The sequence below is a fragment of the Ruditapes philippinarum genome, unplaced genomic scaffold (assembly GCF_026571515.1).
Source record: "Ruditapes philippinarum isolate M1 unplaced genomic scaffold, ASM2657151v2 ctg900_1_1_1_1, whole genome shotgun sequence".
NCBI lineage: Eukaryota > Metazoa > Mollusca > Bivalvia > Venerida > Veneridae > Ruditapes > Ruditapes philippinarum.
In genome coordinates this window covers 74785-92711 of record NW_026861770.1, presented here as the reverse complement: position 1 = coordinate 92711, position 17927 = coordinate 74785, and the positions used below count along the sequence as shown (strand labels likewise).

The 17927-nt window shown below is 31.7% G+C and overlaps 2 protein-coding genes across 2 annotated transcripts; both read left to right on the top strand.

Annotated features, from left to right (window-relative positions):
* Positions 1 to 315: 315 nt before the first annotated feature.
* On the top strand, positions 316 to 1987 carry LOC132716753 (acetylcholine receptor subunit alpha-1-A-like). The gene has a single exon (XM_060700082.1). It carries the CDS (start codon positions 460 to 462, stop codon positions 1759 to 1761), a length of 1302 nt encoding a protein of 433 aa, XP_060556065.1. The 5' UTR covers positions 316 to 459; the 3' UTR covers positions 1762 to 1987.
* A 12271-nt stretch (positions 1988 to 14258) lies between these two features.
* Positions 14259 to 16323, top strand: LOC132716752 (acetylcholine receptor subunit alpha-1-A-like). Its single transcript, XM_060700081.1, has one exon. The coding sequence runs from the start codon at positions 14710 to 14712 to the stop codon at positions 16021 to 16023; it is 1314 nt and encodes a 437-aa protein (XP_060556064.1). The 5' UTR covers positions 14259 to 14709; the 3' UTR covers positions 16024 to 16323.
* The last annotated feature ends 1604 nt before the right edge of the window (positions 16324 to 17927 follow it).

Genomic DNA, 17927 nt, shown 5'->3' with positions numbered 1-17927 from the left:
ATTACATAGTTTTATTAAAGAAGACTGTCAGTTTTTATAAAAATAGACCAAATTAATTTGACAAGTAACAGGCAGGGAATGCAGCTTTCCATTCATAGTTTATACATTCATTTATTAAAATTAGAGATGTTCATGAAGAATAAACTGGATTTCGATAAATTTCTGCAATAAATATATTGTACATAAAGATGAGCATAGTATACCTTTAACATACTGAAGTAAAAGTACTAATACATATTCTCATATAAAATCTTTTAGTTTGAGTGTGAAAAACGTTGCAACGCTTTTCATCTTTTGTGTATTTCGCACAATAAAAATACTTATTCTGGGAAAACGGAGTGAGGGAATGTAATGAAAATCTTCAAACAAGTTATTAGCCCATACTTAAAGCAAACAGTATGAGTCCCTTCAATACATAAACTATTTCTTTCTAGGATAAAAGCAACATGCTGTAGTAACATGAACGGCAGGTGTTATTTCCAAGTAACGTGTTTTGCGTGCTTCTCTATGTTTATTTGTGCTGTGACATCCCACAGTATGAATGATTCAAAGAAATTACTTAATGATAGAATGCTTACATACGAGAAGACTTTTAGACCAGTAGAGAACCAGTCCGAGCCGATAGAGGTATATATTGGTTTTGAACTTGTTTCAATTCAAGAATTCAAAGAGGTTAAGGAACAGCAAACAGTAGCTGCAATTATAAGAGCTCATTGGATAGACGAATATATGACATGGGATCCAACAGACTATGGAGGTCTTGATCAATTAGTCATCGAAAGCGACAATGTTTGGACACCGAATTTAGTTTTATTAAACACTGTTGAAAAACTCAAGAAAATAGGTGATTCATGGCAGCTAATTCGCTTTTTACCGGACGGATTTGCATATTATTTTCCTGGAGACGTTTTCTCTGCGACATGTCAAGTGGATGTTACTTACTATCCCTGGGACAGACATAAATGTAGTTTTTCTTTTGCTCCGTGGGCACAGAGTGAAACCGAAATAATCTTTAGTCCTATTGGAGATAAAGTGTTCACAACATACTTTTCAGAAAACGGGATATGGCATTTTTACAATTCTAGCATTGGGCATACTCCAGGGAGCTTCTTTATAGATTTTACACTTTACCTCAAACGGAAACCTGTGTTTGTTCTCCTAAATGTCGTTTTACCTATAATATTTATGGCTTTTTTAAATACACTGGTTTTTGCCATTCCAGTGGAAAGTGGAGAACGGATTTCTTACAGCATCACGGTCCTCCTGGCACTTGCTGTTTTTCTTACCTTCGTTGGTGACAACCTCCCCAAAACGTCAAGTCCTATGTCTTTGTTCGGATATTACCTATTGATAGTTCTTATCATAAGCATAAGTATCACACTTACAACAATATTCAATATGCGCTTATATCACAAAGATGAAAACATACCTATTCCTGACTGGATTGTACCCTTTGTTATGTGTTTAAAATGTGAATGTAGAAATATAAAAAACAAACGAAAGTGCAGGTCATTAGAAAACAAAAAAGAAACAATGGACACAGAAAACGAACATCGTTCAAAGAATGAAAATGCCGTAGATAGTTTTAATGGGAGAAAAGCAGAGTTAGAACATAAAAATGATTCGAAAATTTTATGGAGGGATGTCGGTTCTGCGTTCGATAAGATTTTTTTTGTATTTTATTTTATTACAGTATCGGTAGCAACCATTTGGTTTTTCATAAAAGTTTCCGGAAACAACGAAAATGACGTTCATGATTAAAAGAAAGAAAAGAAAGAAAGGACATAACACTCCAAAACCCAACAAATACTTGGATAAATAAATTTATGCAACATTATCATTATCTTCATACACATATTCAACCAAGCGTCGCTGGAGGTATGCTCTATGCGATAATCATGTGGAATGTTATAGTAATTATGAAATAATAATTAAAAAATGTTAAAGATGTGCAATAACACAAATAATTTTCTTTGACAAAGTATATCATTGCTATCATACCATCGTTATTTAGAGTAATTTGATATTTCTTTTCTATCGTTAATGTTTAATAAAAATTGCATATTGAATAGTGAATTTGCCGTTTTGTGTTACCTCGATACTTTGAATCATAGTACATGTATGTTAAAAATACGGACTTTTACACATGCTTGCTTATCGCTGATATACTTAATTATTATTTGACTCGTAAAATATGTATTAAATGCAATGGCGAGCTTTTTTATGTAACGTATTAACCTAATTATAAACTACCATATATGAATAGAAGAATCATACATCGTTTAATTACAATGACAGATAATTCTAAAATACTAAAACAAAAATAAAAATCAAAGAAAGGGGGCATTTATTTATAATTTATTTATCTTAATCATAAATCAAGTATGTTTAACTTAATATCAAAATCACAAAAACAAACAAACAAAATGAGTATCTCATATTATTTTGTTTTACTAGATTATGATATAATATTAGCTATAGTATATCGAGAAGAATGTTACATCGAAGCATCATAGACAAATCAACGCATCATGCGATAACAGCACTTTTTAAAATATTTATTTAAAAGCAATGAAAAAAAAATACAACAGCAAAAACAACAACAACAACAACAATATGTTATGAAGAATGCAGACTTTGTTTGATTGAGTCTGTTCATGAGAGATAATATATAAGTGCAACATTTACGTGTCATACTCCCTAGCACCGGATTTAGCGATGTTCATTTTTTAATAGAAAAACCAAGACAATATCACAATTCTATAATGTTAATACTGTCATATTAGCCATCAGGATAATTGGATCAAAAACCAACACAAATTAAGTATCAAAACATGTTTCGCTTTATTAAGCTTCCTCAGTTGATACATAATTATATAAAAATGACGTAAACGTACAAAACAAACGTCTACGTTAATAGACGTTACATTTGGCGCGTAAAAGGAACGTGATAATATTACAATAAGTATTACAATAAAACATGTGCATATGTATGTATAAATATACTTTTTTAAAAAAACAGCATAATTATATAATTTTCGAAAGGAATTACATAAAATAACTGGATCAAAAGATACATATATTTTCATAGGGAAACTAGGCTAGTAAATAATTACAACAAGTATGAAAACAACAGTTACTTATGTGAAAGTTTAGAAATCGAAAAAAAATGTGCTTTAATCACATGTTGAAAATTGTATAAAAGGGGAGATAATAATTTAGAAACATATTTATCAATCAGTATATTTTATTAAAAGCTATCAAATAAAATGAAAAATGATCTATCTATTATCTATTCAAAATATGGTATTATGCTCAAAATCAATTTATGTTATATGAAATAATGAAAAACCATATGAATACATTACGAATAATGTAGTATATAAATGTAACAATCAAAATTATGCGTGAATAAAGGGAGGTAATTAAATACTTATATCATCGACATAAATAATGTATTTGTATAGATTTAAATAAATTAATAACATTTTTAGATACAGTGAATGACTACTAAAATAGAACAGTCTTTTTATGCCGATATGTACTAAAAAAAATATTGACGAGTTTGTAAAAAGTTGCAAGTATATTTAGATCTACTTGAAAACTGATTTTTAAAATTTGTAAAGCACTTTTGCATTCAAACCCTTCGGGCAAAATGTTTCTAACTTATGTATCCAGTATGTCTCTTTCAAAAGTCTCCCCATATTATCATGAAGTTTATCAATCGGCATAAAGGAAAAAGTCATCAAGTGAGTGATCTTCGGAATTGAAATGAATTGCAACATTAGAAGAAAAATTGGGATGATTATTACTTCTTATATCAAATTTATGGCTGTTCATTCTTTTTTGATACCTGTTGATGGGTTTGGCCGACATACTGTATTTTACATTTTTTACAAGTAATTAAATAAATCACGTCACTAGAAGTACAATTTCCATCAAAATGCATTTCGAATGTTTTCTCCAGTATTTGTACTTGTGAATTTACTATTTTCTTCAATATTTTTACAGTGAGTACATCTTTTTCTATTACACTTATTAGTTTTACCGTTCATATTCCGTTTATTTAGAGTTGAATGGGTAAGGGAATCTTGAAGATTTTTGGGACGACTGTATGCTAAGATTGGTTTATGATTATGTAAATTTTTAACACTGTCATTTTCTGACAACATTAAAAGATCCCAGTATTTATTTATGATAAGACCAAGATGGGGAAGAGACGGATTATATGGGATAACAAATGGTATGATTTTTTTTGCTGCTCTGTTATATATTTTGGTTATTTTCCAGAGCTTCTTCTTGGGTTGAAATATTTTACTTTTGCAAAAGCAGATTTCAGCTTGCTATCAGGATAATTTCTGATCTTGAAAAAAGATTCTAAATTTATTAGACATTCATGAAATTTATCATTGTCTGAAATGATACGTCTGTAACGTTTGGCTTGGCTGTATGGTATACCCTCTTTACATTTATTAGGGTGGCATGAGTTATACTCCAGATATTGATGGACATCTGTAGGTTTTATATGAATTTCCGTTGATAAAGTGCAATTTTCATTTTTAAGAATCTTAACATCAAGAAATGACACATTTTCTTTCGACATATTATATGTAAATTTAATTGTTGGGTGACATGTATTTAATTTGTTTATGAAATCATGTAAGGCACTTATAGAATGATCCCATATCATAAATATATCATCTAGAAAGCGGAGCCAAGTCGTAGGTTTAAGGTCATAACTGTTTAAAAAATCAGATTCTAATTTACCATGAATAGCGATGCGTATGTAGGGGCCATAGAACTACCCATAGCGGTACCTAAAATTTGTAAATAATTTTCATTATTAAATTGAAAATGATTACTTTTAAGTGTCAATTTAAGAAGAGTGCATATTTCCTCCGTTGATAATTTACTACCACATTTTTCATTATCAAGAAAGTATTTACAAGCAGCTATCCCATCTTCATGTGGGATATTTGTATACAGTGAAGTTACATCCAAAAGTAACAAGTACTGAATCTTTTGAAAGTTTAGGTAAAGATTTTAATTTACGCAAAAAATCAGAGGTATCTTTCACATACGACGGTAATAATTTCATATATGGTTGTAATATAAAGTCAAGGTATTTTGAAATATTTTCTGTAAAACTATTGCATGCAGAAACAATTGGTCTGCCTGGATATCCTATGGGTAGACTTTCATTATAATCTTTATGAATTTTGGGCAAGATATAAAATTGGGGCGTTCTTATGATGTCTGGAAAAATGTCAAATTCGCTAGTTATGTTACTGTTTATTTCCGATATCTCGTTTATACAGTTTTGAATATTAAGTTTTATTTCCTGAGACGGGTTATTGTCTAATTTTGAGTAATATTTATTATTATTCAATTGGCGTTCCACTTCATGAATATAGTCAATTTTGTTCATTATAACTATCATATTTGATTTATCTGCTTTTTTAATAATGATAGATTCATCTTTGCAAAGTGAACGTAGTGAGTTCAATTCTTCTTTAGAAATATTTGTGCGGTATAGTTTCTTGTCATTACTTTTAAGAATTTCTTGTGTAATAGCTTCTATATAAAAGTCTAAATAAGTATCACGGCCGTTAGGGGGAATAAATGTAGACTTACGTTTATTAAAGAATGGCATTTGTTTGAATTCCTTATGTTCACTTTTATCATTATTTTCATAAAAGTATTCTTTTAGTCTAAGCCGTCTTGCAAAATTATAAGTTTCTTCAGCAAGTTTAATTTTATCATGTGATTTGGGTTTTGGGCAAAATTTCAATCCTTTACCTAACAGAATGTAATCAGTTTGTGTTAATTTTCTAGAAGAAAGATTTAATACCGTTTCTTTCCCTCGTTTGATTTTCTGAATTCTTTTCTTTTCTCGTTTCCATTTATTCTTGTCTGTTGTTCTAATAAATCGTCTGTTTCGTTTTGTATAGTGTTTTTCTCCAGGAGTGTTTGAATAGTTGATAGAAGACTCAAAAGGGTTTTGTGCATCGTTGTTGTTGATGTTGTTGCTAATGTCGATGTTGTTTTCCCCATTTTTACGGCTTCCGCATATGTGTGGTTCTTTGTGCCCGGGGATGAAGAGTTTTTTGGATTTTCATTGTTGATGTCATTCGGTGATATTCTTTTGGTGACTTTTTTTGGACCATTTTGTTCGTGATTATCATCGGATGTGGCATTAGGATTTGAGGCTTCGGAGATTCGACGATTTTCTTTTTTCTTTTCTTGTCTCTTGTTGTTTTTGACAGCTTTTTGCTTCTTTTTACTCATATTGTTGTTCTTTTTATCAATTTTGTTTTCAAGAACAGTTTCCTTAGCCATCGGCATTCGGTCTAAGGCTAATAAGTCATTCTTCAGCCCGATAAGCAGACCATTATGAAAACACATAATTATTGACATTTATTAATTAACTACAGATAAACTAAAAAGATAATTACTTAGTGAACAAAAATAACTAATGTGAAATTCCGTTGTTGTGAGGTATTGCAAATGAGATTCTTGTTTGAAAAAATGTCTCGGAAACCTACCTTGCAGCAATACAAAATGACGACTTTTTCAATAAAAAAATATCATAACTGCTGGAGTGCCAATCAAGTCCTCCAATCTCATTATAGCCGAGTTTTCTCATAAATGCCGTTCTTTTTGTATAATGGTTTTCTTTTTTGTTATAATGTTATGGTGAACTTTATATTAGCCTTACATTTGAAGTGAAAACGTGCCTTATATCGAAAAGTTAATTAATAATGAAGTACATAAATCAGATTTGAGAAAGAGATTCATTGGAAGCAGTTAAAATAACAACAATACCAAGAAAAATTATTGTACTTAGTCAGTTACTTAGGTTGAATGCGCAATTTGTCTGAAAATATTACCTCCATTCAAAATAATTATAACAGATATGGCAAGTAATATTATAATTTAGGCCCACTGAAACTTCCCTTTGGACAATTTTAAATTGAAAAAAAAATCTAATAAAAAGGATTACTTACGCTTTATTAACTATTCAAAATATTAAACAACTCAGCTTAATTGAAAAAGCGGAGATCCTCTCATTGTAGATTCTTTCATTAAAAATTTGGTCATGCATGAAAAGTTTTTTTTCCTGAACTAGAAAAAAATATCGTTAATAGCCATGTACACAACTTATCAAGCGAAGAAAATCCATTGTTATGACAAGGTAGAAAGTGAGTTTCACGCTGTAATGGAATGTTTTATGTATGAATATACATTCTGGACATTGGTTATTTGCACTACCACAATACTTTTACATAGCAGTAACGCAGGCCGGGGTGCAACGAATAATTTGACATCGCACGTAAACATGGCAATAAGAATGTTATACATTGCTGCCCCTATCTACTGCATCGCCTGGATAGTTGTTATATTCGAGGGCAATTCCGTATACGCTTATCAAAGTTTAAAAGGCTGGAACCCTTAGACGTCTGGTCAAATAACCAATCCGAATCAAATTATCCCAATAACAATACTTAAAATGATCCATGATTTTTACGGAATGCCTGGTCTATTTATATCAGCTCTTACAGCGGCTTTTCATCGGGACAAAGTGGTCTCGCGGTGGTTACATACGTAGATGTTTTAATGGTTCTTAATCAAAGTATCGACGACCGAAAGCTACAAACATATCAAAACTGTTTGTTTTAATGTATGGAATAGTATCAGCCTGTCTTGCCTTTTTCTTGTCGAACATAAAAGGCCCACTCGGTGAAAAAATGGCCGAATTCACTGGGGCTGTTGCTGGACCGTAAACCGGAATGTTTCTTGTCATCGTGTTCTTTCGACGAGCCCGGCATCAAGCCGTTTTCTTTGCGACTTGAGTTGGTTGCTATTCAGTCTATGGCTTATATTGGGACAAATTTTCTCTTAAACACCGTATTTGCCTTTGGGACCAACGGACAAGCGTCTTTTCAGCACAAAAATGTCTCGTATTTTAATTTGGAAAATTCACACGACACCAGCAGCAACTTTCTCTCCGGAAGCTTCCGAGACGAAACCATTGTCCTCCGTTAACATGTTCTATTTAGTATCATATATGTTTTTTCGTTTAATTTGAACAATTTTAACTATATTTGTTGCAGTTATTGGAAGTATTCTACCGTTACCAATCTATCAGCCTTTACAAAATGTCATCAAAAGCTGTGTGTTGCCGTTCTCCATATTTTTTCCATCGTTACTAAAGAAGTATTATGATAACTGCAGCGGGCATAATCGAGTTCATAAGACGATTATGCATGTGAAAATGAGAATATGTTGAGAAACTAAGAATGTTTAGGCGCGTTTTCTTGTAAAATTTAAATAATTTGTTTTGTCAAATGTTTCGAAAGTTATTTTCATGAAATGTCTATTGGTTCTGAGCATTTTTTGTAACAGTTGTTTTGTAAAGTTGTTTTGATTAGGCATTTTTTCTTTAAAATGATTAATTGTTTAATTTGTTCATTTTTACAAGAATATATTTTGATGTTTGGTCTTGGAGTTGCTCACTGTCATTTGTCATGTTCACCGTGAAATCATTTTTTTTCATTTGAAATGTTTGTATCCTTGAAATGTTAATAATTGTTTTGTAAAGTGTTTGTTCATAAGGTCTCTTAAAACATTTCATTTTTCCCCACATGAAATGTCAATATATTCAGTTTACGAATTGTTTGTAAACTATCAAGACATATGTTATACAGTGTAACTTCGGAAAACCGAACACATGTGGGACTAGCAAAAAGGCTCGTTATTTGGAAGTTTCCGTATTCGGACGTTTGGAATTATCTAATCAATTGTTTAATTAAGACATGCTGCATGATTTAAATATATAAAGCTGAATTAATTCAAAACATGGCAAATTTATTGAACTTTTAAAAAAGATTATAACTAAATTATATTTCATTATCTATATTATGTTATCTATAACTGAATTTGTTGATACAAAAGCATAATGTTTTGTGTCACATTTTATCTTTTAGTATATTTCATGAAGTACTTATTGTCTAGCTACTTACCTGTAATCTTTGTTTTTTATCATAAGTGCTTCAAAGGTTGTGATTCTAGTAGGTGTCAAGATATATGAGTACTGCTAATTGGTAGATACTGATATTTTGAAGGTTTTACAATCCCAAGTATAATATTCGTTCACATCTTTTTCAATTTCTGGATTTTGGAACTAACTTTGACTTTGGGTCATGGTAATTTTTCTGCTATTTTTACTAAAATCATTAAACGTTTTATTAAAAGAGGTTATGACCCTACTATTTTAAGACACACTGCATGTTTAGTGTTCAACCCTTTTACAGTTGGACACTACGCTTTCCTCTTTTGATTACATCTGACGGACCAAGTGGGAGACTCTATGATGGATAGTTCTTAAAGCCCTTTGGGACTAAATTGTCTTAATGTTCGTCCTCCGCCTTGCTTCGTCGGGCCCTTGTAGGTGATTTTCTTGTTGCTCTGTCTTCCTTTAGGACATTGAGTACTTTTGTTATGGTCATTGGGTTTACTTTTGTATGTTTCTACATGATCATTTTAGTGTCTTACTTATTTAACCTTTTGTAACCATGAAAACTGTTACACTTTTTCACTTGGCGGGGATTCGTTTTATTTACACTGTCTCGTTTATAGGAACATGGTGGGGCTAAGAGCGAGGTTTGGTGCACAATTAACCGGTTTAAACTCCCCAGCAGTCATTATTATGCTGCTGACCGTTCCAAGGCGGCGCCCCTCTGTGTTCCTCAGATGTATGTCTATGTTGTTTCATACTGTTTTGGTGACACTTTTGATTGTGTCCCTTGTTGTTTTCTCGTCTACGGTAAGTATCTTCCCCATAACCTCTAGTTTTTATTTCTTTGATTAACCCCCCTTTCCCCGGTCTCCTGTCCCCTTCCCCTTTGTGGGCCTATTGTTCTTTTCTTTGAATTCCTAATCAGTTACAAATTATTTATCATTTAATGATTAACCTGTCCGTGCTCTGTCTTTGCCCTGCCCTGTTTTTTGTTTGGGGTCCACCTTGGCTCCTTGCCACTGGTTCTTGTTGTTGGGTCATATGGGGGTTGCGTTCATTGAACGCCGCCTTTCCTTGTTGATCTTGTTTATCATATTTTGATTTAATCTAAATTTTGACCAGAAAATTGTTCGAAATTCAGAATGTAGAAGTTTCTTTATTTAGAGGTATTTATAACATAGAAAACAGAAGAGGAAAATTGGGACCCTGAAAAATGTTCGGATTTCGGAAGTTTCCGGAATTTAGATGTTCCGAATTTCAAAGTTATACTGTAATGTGAAATATTTAAACATTTTTGTTGTGAAAAACTTAGTCCTTATATTTAAGAAATGTTCAAACATGATTGATCTTTTTAGAACCTCCTTCTTGTTAAATTGGATTTTTACTGTTACTTTTTTCTACTTTTATCAAATGTTGTGAAGTATTTTTATATATGTATTTGTATAATGAAGTCACTTCTTGTAGACTGATATAATAATAAAGATATTTTGAATTTGACATTGACTTGACTGCAATTCGTATTTTAAACCCTTTCATTATGTCAACAGTAAAAATAATTCAGAAATTATTGTACAAGTTGAATAAATTAAATTCAATTTTGTAGGAGCTTCTTGCGAGTTATTTTTTCAGGTATTTATTTTTTAGGCTAAATAAAAGCAATGTTATAGATTTGAAATACAAAACAAGTTATCACGCAATTTTTCTGTAATGAAGGAAACCTCAATCGTCAGCTTTTTCATGTCTTCCCCATATACATGTTAGAGCAATAGAAAGAAACACCACTTTGAGACCACTTTGATGACCTAACATTACCTTCCAGCGCTTGCAGTGTACTCCTATAGCTAGCTGTGTATGCTGATGTTAAAAGGAATGCTATCTAACACCAGAGTGTGCACTGTTTGAAATTTTGATTCCAATTTTGATACTATAAATAGGTATAAATCTGGACAGGTGTAATAACTAGCAAAGACACATTGTTCTTTAAAGGGACTCCACTGAGGTTTAAAAGCCTAAAACATAACATTTGAATTTCTTACATAAATGAGCAAGGGCCTTTTAAGCAGAAATATATGCAAAGCTAGTTAAGAAATATACTTTGAAATATATTGAAAATCGTATTTTTATGCTTTTCGTAGCCCGATTTGTGTGAAAAGTGTTTAAACGTTTTTCACTTTGGGTCATATTTATACAATTTGAATAATTTTTCTGGAAAAAACGAAGTGCGCAAATGAGCTGAAATTTCGCAGAAAGATTAGTGGCTAAACCTACATGAAATGGATTATTAATCTGGATTTTTCTTTCAGTCCCATTATGTCAAAAAAAACATCAGTGGAGTCCCTTTAAAAAAAAGTAAGTTGTAAAAGAAATAACTGTCTGGTACATTGTATGTTTATGTGTTAAGAACATCGTGATTTTAATTGGGTAGCATAATTATACATTCTATTCAAACACAATCTGCCAAGGACATATTTGTGAAAGGCAATACTTCGGACCTTTTGTCTATTTCCATTTTTGTGTGGTAGTCCATATGCATGGAACTCAATAACAATAACAAAACTTTACAGGTTCCAAAGAGGTCTATTGACCGTCTCAATACAAAGGTGGCTGAATAAGCTGGAACGTCGCCATATGACCTTATCAGTGTCGGTATTACTTAAAATCAATTAATCAATCAAACAGACACATAAATAAAGTGCTGTAGCTCTGAATTGAAATTAAGAAAAATTTTGTGTTTAACCTAGATCACACAGGAAGACAATCATTATTGTTATATTTTTTCATACGACTTGTTATTGTTTGACAATATTGACCTGATACATTTATATATTCAATAACGTTTTGTCGGTAATTATCAGATTCCGAAGTAAATCATACGTATTTATAAGTATGGCATAACGGTATACATGTACATCATTTTGTTACCAACTTAAGATTCTAGTTTCAAATTGAACGTTGTAAGTTCGACTCTAAATAAAACGTTGTTTTTTGTTTTTTGTTGTTGTTGTTTTTATAATCATATTTTGCGAAACTTGGCTACTAAGTTTGTGTGCATGCGAATCACACATTGTACGAGTTACAAATTGATATTATGAAAATTTACATATAACATCTATAGATCAAAGTTATGTTTTCTTTGAGTAAAAAAAAAACACTGGAAATAAAAGAAATGATTCATCTGCTAACGCTGCTTATAATAAAAAAAACTAAAGTAACCTGAAAAACAGTTTGTTGAGGATTCGAACATGCAACTCACAATTAGAACATCGGGACGATAGTATTGAATAGATGTTGTGTGTGTTTATTTAAGTTTATTTTTTCTGGGCAGCCATATGCCCCATACTGTCTGCTTCCGTTACGTCGCTGGTCGTAGAGCCGCTACATAGACTTAATCGCCTCTATTCGTCGCTGATCGTTGAGCCGTACAATCTGTCTGTCCTCAAAAAGAGATATTCTCCCCATGACCAGATTCTTCGCATCGTTGAACGCAGAAAGACAAAAGGTAGAAAGGCACCTCTTCCAGGAGGCAGCAACATCTTTTGAGAGCCACACCCTCCGCCGTTAGTTAGGCCACACCAGCAAAATGATATAACTATGTCTAACGTCTGGTGCTCCGAGGGACGTGCACGCCGCAAAGGTATGTCGGAGTAAGAAATAGAGTATCGAGAACTCTCAATCATTTAAATTCAATTAGTTAATCTTAATAAATTCGGAAACTAGCCAAAAGGTCAATATTGCCAAAGAATATAATTATTTTTTAATCCATACTTAATCATAATTTATTACTCAGAGACATTTCAAGCTCCTCTTATCACAACACTAACATAAGGTCAATTAAGATATTAATAAATACTTTCAATATTAAATATTTTCTTACTGAAACTTAAAACCACCAGGTCACGTCAGGGACTTTGGATTTTTTTAACGCGAGGAAGCTATCCAGCTAGCTTACAAGACGTCGGTGGTTCTACTCAGGTACCACCGTTCGTGTCTGAAATAATGCACAGAATGGTACCAGATGTCTTCCGCCTCCAGTAAAGCTATAAAGTCAACATATGTCCTATACTGTGTTTGTGCAACGTAAAACCAAACTTAAAGAAATAAAGATAAAAGAAAAAAGATCTAATTAACATGTTTAACTATGCGAATATAAGCATCTCCTGTAAAGAGAAGAGAACTCTGGTCATAAATGTAGTTAGAATATTGGCATACAAAACTAAATGTTCATAAATAATTAGTACACTTTGCTTTTCAAATATCAACATAAATATATTTAATACATAACACATAAGTACCTTTTTATTCATTATGATCACATGGAAGTTTGTTTAACATTTACAGCATGATTTTAATAATATACATTGTTATATTGTATTAATGTGTTGTATAGTGAACATACCTTCTGCTTGAACTTAGATGACATGCTTTTAATTACTTTTACTGTTTGACATATTGTCAATCTTGACGAGACGTAGAGAATGAGAATACTTTCCACCTTGCAACATGTTTGATAATTTAAAACAAAATACAAAATCAACAACAACATAAAAAACAACAACAACGAACATTGCTTGAAACACAATACAACAGAATTGTACACAAATTGCCAATGAGTTTTATTCTAGATCCGAGCCATCACTACAATTAAAAAGTTATCGTCGTACGATAATTAAGATGTGAGGTCTATGATAACTGTTGTCCAAGAAAATAAACTGTTATATACTGGCGGTTGGTATGACGTTTAATTTCAGGCTTTGACAAATCAACTCTTTCGATTGATTTTTTATTAAAATAAAGAGAACTGTAAATCAATGCGGTACCTGACACATAGCAAATAGAAATTAATTGAAGTTTTTCCGTTTGAAAGCAGAACTGAATTGATGGTAATGATTTATTAATGAAAGGCATACAATATTAAGATTGCTTTAAAAATCTATTACATTAAATGAATTGCTTTAGTTGATGATCGTTTTGCCGTGACAGTCATATTATGTGGGGTAGTACGAACAAAGTAATAACATTCGTTCATATAGTAGGGGATCATTAAGCAGCACAGTGGTTTGTTCTGGACATATGGAAATAAATGTATGTGAGTTATCTATTGAACATAGGAGTAAAAGTACTGATAAATATTGATTATCATTATAAAAATTATGGAGAGAAAATTGAATCATTTTTATAAAACTGTTAAAGACCATCATTTCATCTTGGTAAAATTCTGCTGGAATGATTTCAAAAGCAAAACAGAATATTGTTGGATGGGTGTTCAGTATTAAATGTTTAATTCTTTGATTAATTACTTTTATTTGTACGTTTCCGTTAAACTCTCTATTAAAAAAAACTCCGCTGAGGTCAAAAGTTTGGAAACATGAGGTTTGAAATTCTTGCAAAGATCAATTAATATTAAAATGGAAAATTGTGCAAAACAATAGAAATAATTAAATACAGAGTTATATTGCAAATCGAGTTTTGCATGGCCTTTTATTTTGCTCAATAAAATACTTATTCTGGAAAAACGGGTGAGGGACTGAACTGACAATTTCATACAAGTTACTAGTCCATCTATACTTTAATCAAAAGGTATGCACGTTTCGAAAACAATATGTCAAATCTCTTGAAGTTGAACAACTCAGTGGCGTTCCTGTAAAACTTTAGATACATAAACTATTTGTATATTCCAGGATAAAAGCAAAATGCATTATAACATGAATGTCAAGTGTTATTCTCAAGTAAGGTGTTTTGTGTGCTTCTCTATGTTTATCTGTGTTGTAACATCCCACAGTATGAATGATTCAAAGAAATTGCTTCATGATAAAATGCTTACATACGAGAAGACTTTTAGACCAGTAGAGAACCAGTCCGAGCCACTAGAGGTATTTATTGGTTTTGAACTTGTTTCAATTCAAGAATTCAACGAGGTAAAGGAAAAACTTTCAGTAGCTACAATTATAAGAGCTTATTGGATAGACGAATATATGGCATGGGATCCGGCAGATTATGGAGGTCTTGATCAATTAGTCATTGAAAGCGACAATGTTTGGACACCGAATTTAGCTTTAGTAAACACTGTTGAAAAACTGGAGAAGATAGGTGATGCTTGGCAACTCATTCGCTTTACACCGAACGGATTTGCTCATTATTTTCCTGGAGACGTTTTATCTGCGGCATGTCAAGTTGATGTTACTTACTATCCCTGGGACAGACATAAATGTAGTTTTTCTTTTGCCCCATGGGCACAGAGTGAAACCGAAATAATCTTTAGTCCGTTTGGAGATAAAGTGTTTACAACATACTTTTCAGAAAATGGGATATGGCATTTTTACAATTCAAGCATTGAGTATACTCCAGGGAGCGTCTTTATAGATTTTACTCTTTATCTCAAACGGAAACCTATGTTTGTTCTCCTAAATGTCGTTTTGCCTATAATCTTTATGGCCTTTTTAAATACAGTGGTGTTCGCTATTCCAGTTGAAAGTGGTGAACGGATTACTTACAGCATCACGGTTCTCCTGGCACTTGCTGTTTTTCTTACCTTCGTTGGTGACAACCTCCCCAAAACGTCAAGTCCTATGTCTTTGTTCGGATATTACCTATTGATAGTTCTTATCATAAGCATGGGTATCACACTTGCAACAATATTCAATATGCGCTTATATCACAAAGATGAAAACATACCTATTCCTGACTGGATTGTACGCTTTGTTATGTGCTTACAATGTGAATGTAGCAATGTACTAAACAAACGAAAGTGCAGTTCATTAGAATGCAAAAAGGAAACAATGGACACAGAAAGCGAACATCGTTCGAAGAATGAAAATGCCGAAGATAGTTTAAATGGAAGAAAAACAAAGTTAGAAAATAAAAATGATTCGAAAATTATATGGAGGGATGTCAGTTCTGCGTTCGATAAGATTTTCTTTGTCTTTTGCTTCATTACAGTATCGGTGGCAACCATTTGGTTTTTCATAAAAGTTTCCGGAAACAACGGAAATGACTTTCATGATTAAAATAAAGAAAAAAGAAAGAAAGGAAAAACCCAAAAACCCAACTAATAAATACTTGCATAAATACATTAATTCTCTAAGCAAACATTAAAATGATCTTTATACACATATACAAGCAAGCGTCGATGGCGGAATTATGCCCTATGCAATATAACCATGCGGAAATATTATATTAATATTGAAACAATAATATTGTCGGACAAAGTATATCATTGCTATCATACCATCGTTGTTTTAGTGTAGTTTGATATTTCTTTCTATCGTTAATGTTTAAGAGGTAATAAAAATTGCATGTTTAATAGCGAATTTGCCGTTTCGTGTTTCCTTTATAGTTAATCATAGTAGAATAAAAAAAAGTATCGAATTTTACACATGCTTGCTTATCACTGACATATTAAATTATATGATCAATTACTTGGCTCGTTAAATATGTTTTAATGCAATGACGACAGAGTTGTTTTGTTTTCGTTTTTTAACGTAATGTATTAACGTTACTATTAACTATCATAGGTATATGAATAATTATAATCATACATTGTTTAATCAGACTTATAGATATTTCTAAAATATGAAAACAAAAATCAACAAAGAAGTGTGACAATCAGTGAACCATTAACCATTAATATCTAAATAGTACTGTAGTTTTAATGTCAATAATTATTATGTACATGTATGTTAATATTAATTTCACAACAAACATAATGAGGGTCTCATGATATGATTTTGTTACTATAATGTAAATTGAAATAGATATTAAGCTATAGTATAGCGACGAGGCTTTCATATAAAACAAGCAAATCACGACATCATATTATGACAACATTCTTAAATATGTATTTAATAATCTCGAAAAGGAGCAATCTTTCATGAGAGATAATATACAAGTGCAACATGTATCACACACCCTAACACAGGATTAATCTATGTTCAATTTTCAATACTAATGTGCCCTTGAAAGACCAGGAAATATCACAATAAATTTTAAAAATGAATAAACTATTTTCCCATTTATATCAAATACAGCAGAAAAATAAACTTACACCCAGAACAGTTTCTGTATGTTTTTCTTAGAATTTCAATGAGAAAATGTGACGTGAATGGAAAGTTCGGCCAATTTTGAAAAAAAAAATCCTGAAAATGTTGAGTAAAGTTTTCTACAGTATTTAAAGATTGCAGAAATGTGCTCAAATTGTAATTTATAGATTTTATATAATTTAAAACAAAGTTTGCTTTAAAATTCGAGCTGAAAATCGGTTTAATATTTCGCAATATTGTTTAAAATTTTAAGCACAAATTTGAAAGCATTGTTTCCATCTGAGAATAGAATAGAATCAGTTTCTAGTGTTTCTAAAGTAAGCAAATTTAAACATTTCAATTGTAACGATAACATAAACAATTAAAGGCGTATCTCTGAATGTTAAACGCTAATGTCATCGTCAAAAATATAATAAACTATATCTCACGGAAAAGCGGCGTCCAATGAACGCAACCCAAACACGAACCAGCAACAACAACCAGCGACAAGGAGTCCAGGAGCCCCCATCGCCCCACACACACACCAAAAAAAATAAAATAAAAAAAAAATAAAAAAAGAAACAAGGAAAAGGACGGACAGGATACTTACTTATATGATAATTTAAAAGAAATAATAGTAACTGACAAGAGAGGCAAAGAAAACAAATAATAGACATGATAGATTGGATGATTATGCCAATTAAGTAAAGGGCACAGGAGAAGGTGAGTCGGCATTAGGGGAAGAGAGGAGCAAAATTAAAAAAAAAAACTAGGGGCAAAAGGGAAGATCGACAGTTTATTATAAATTATTTATTGTTTTTTAGGCACATATGTTTTTTTTTGCAGTGGTAAATTCGGACAAATCATATATTTATATATCATGTTCAGCAGAC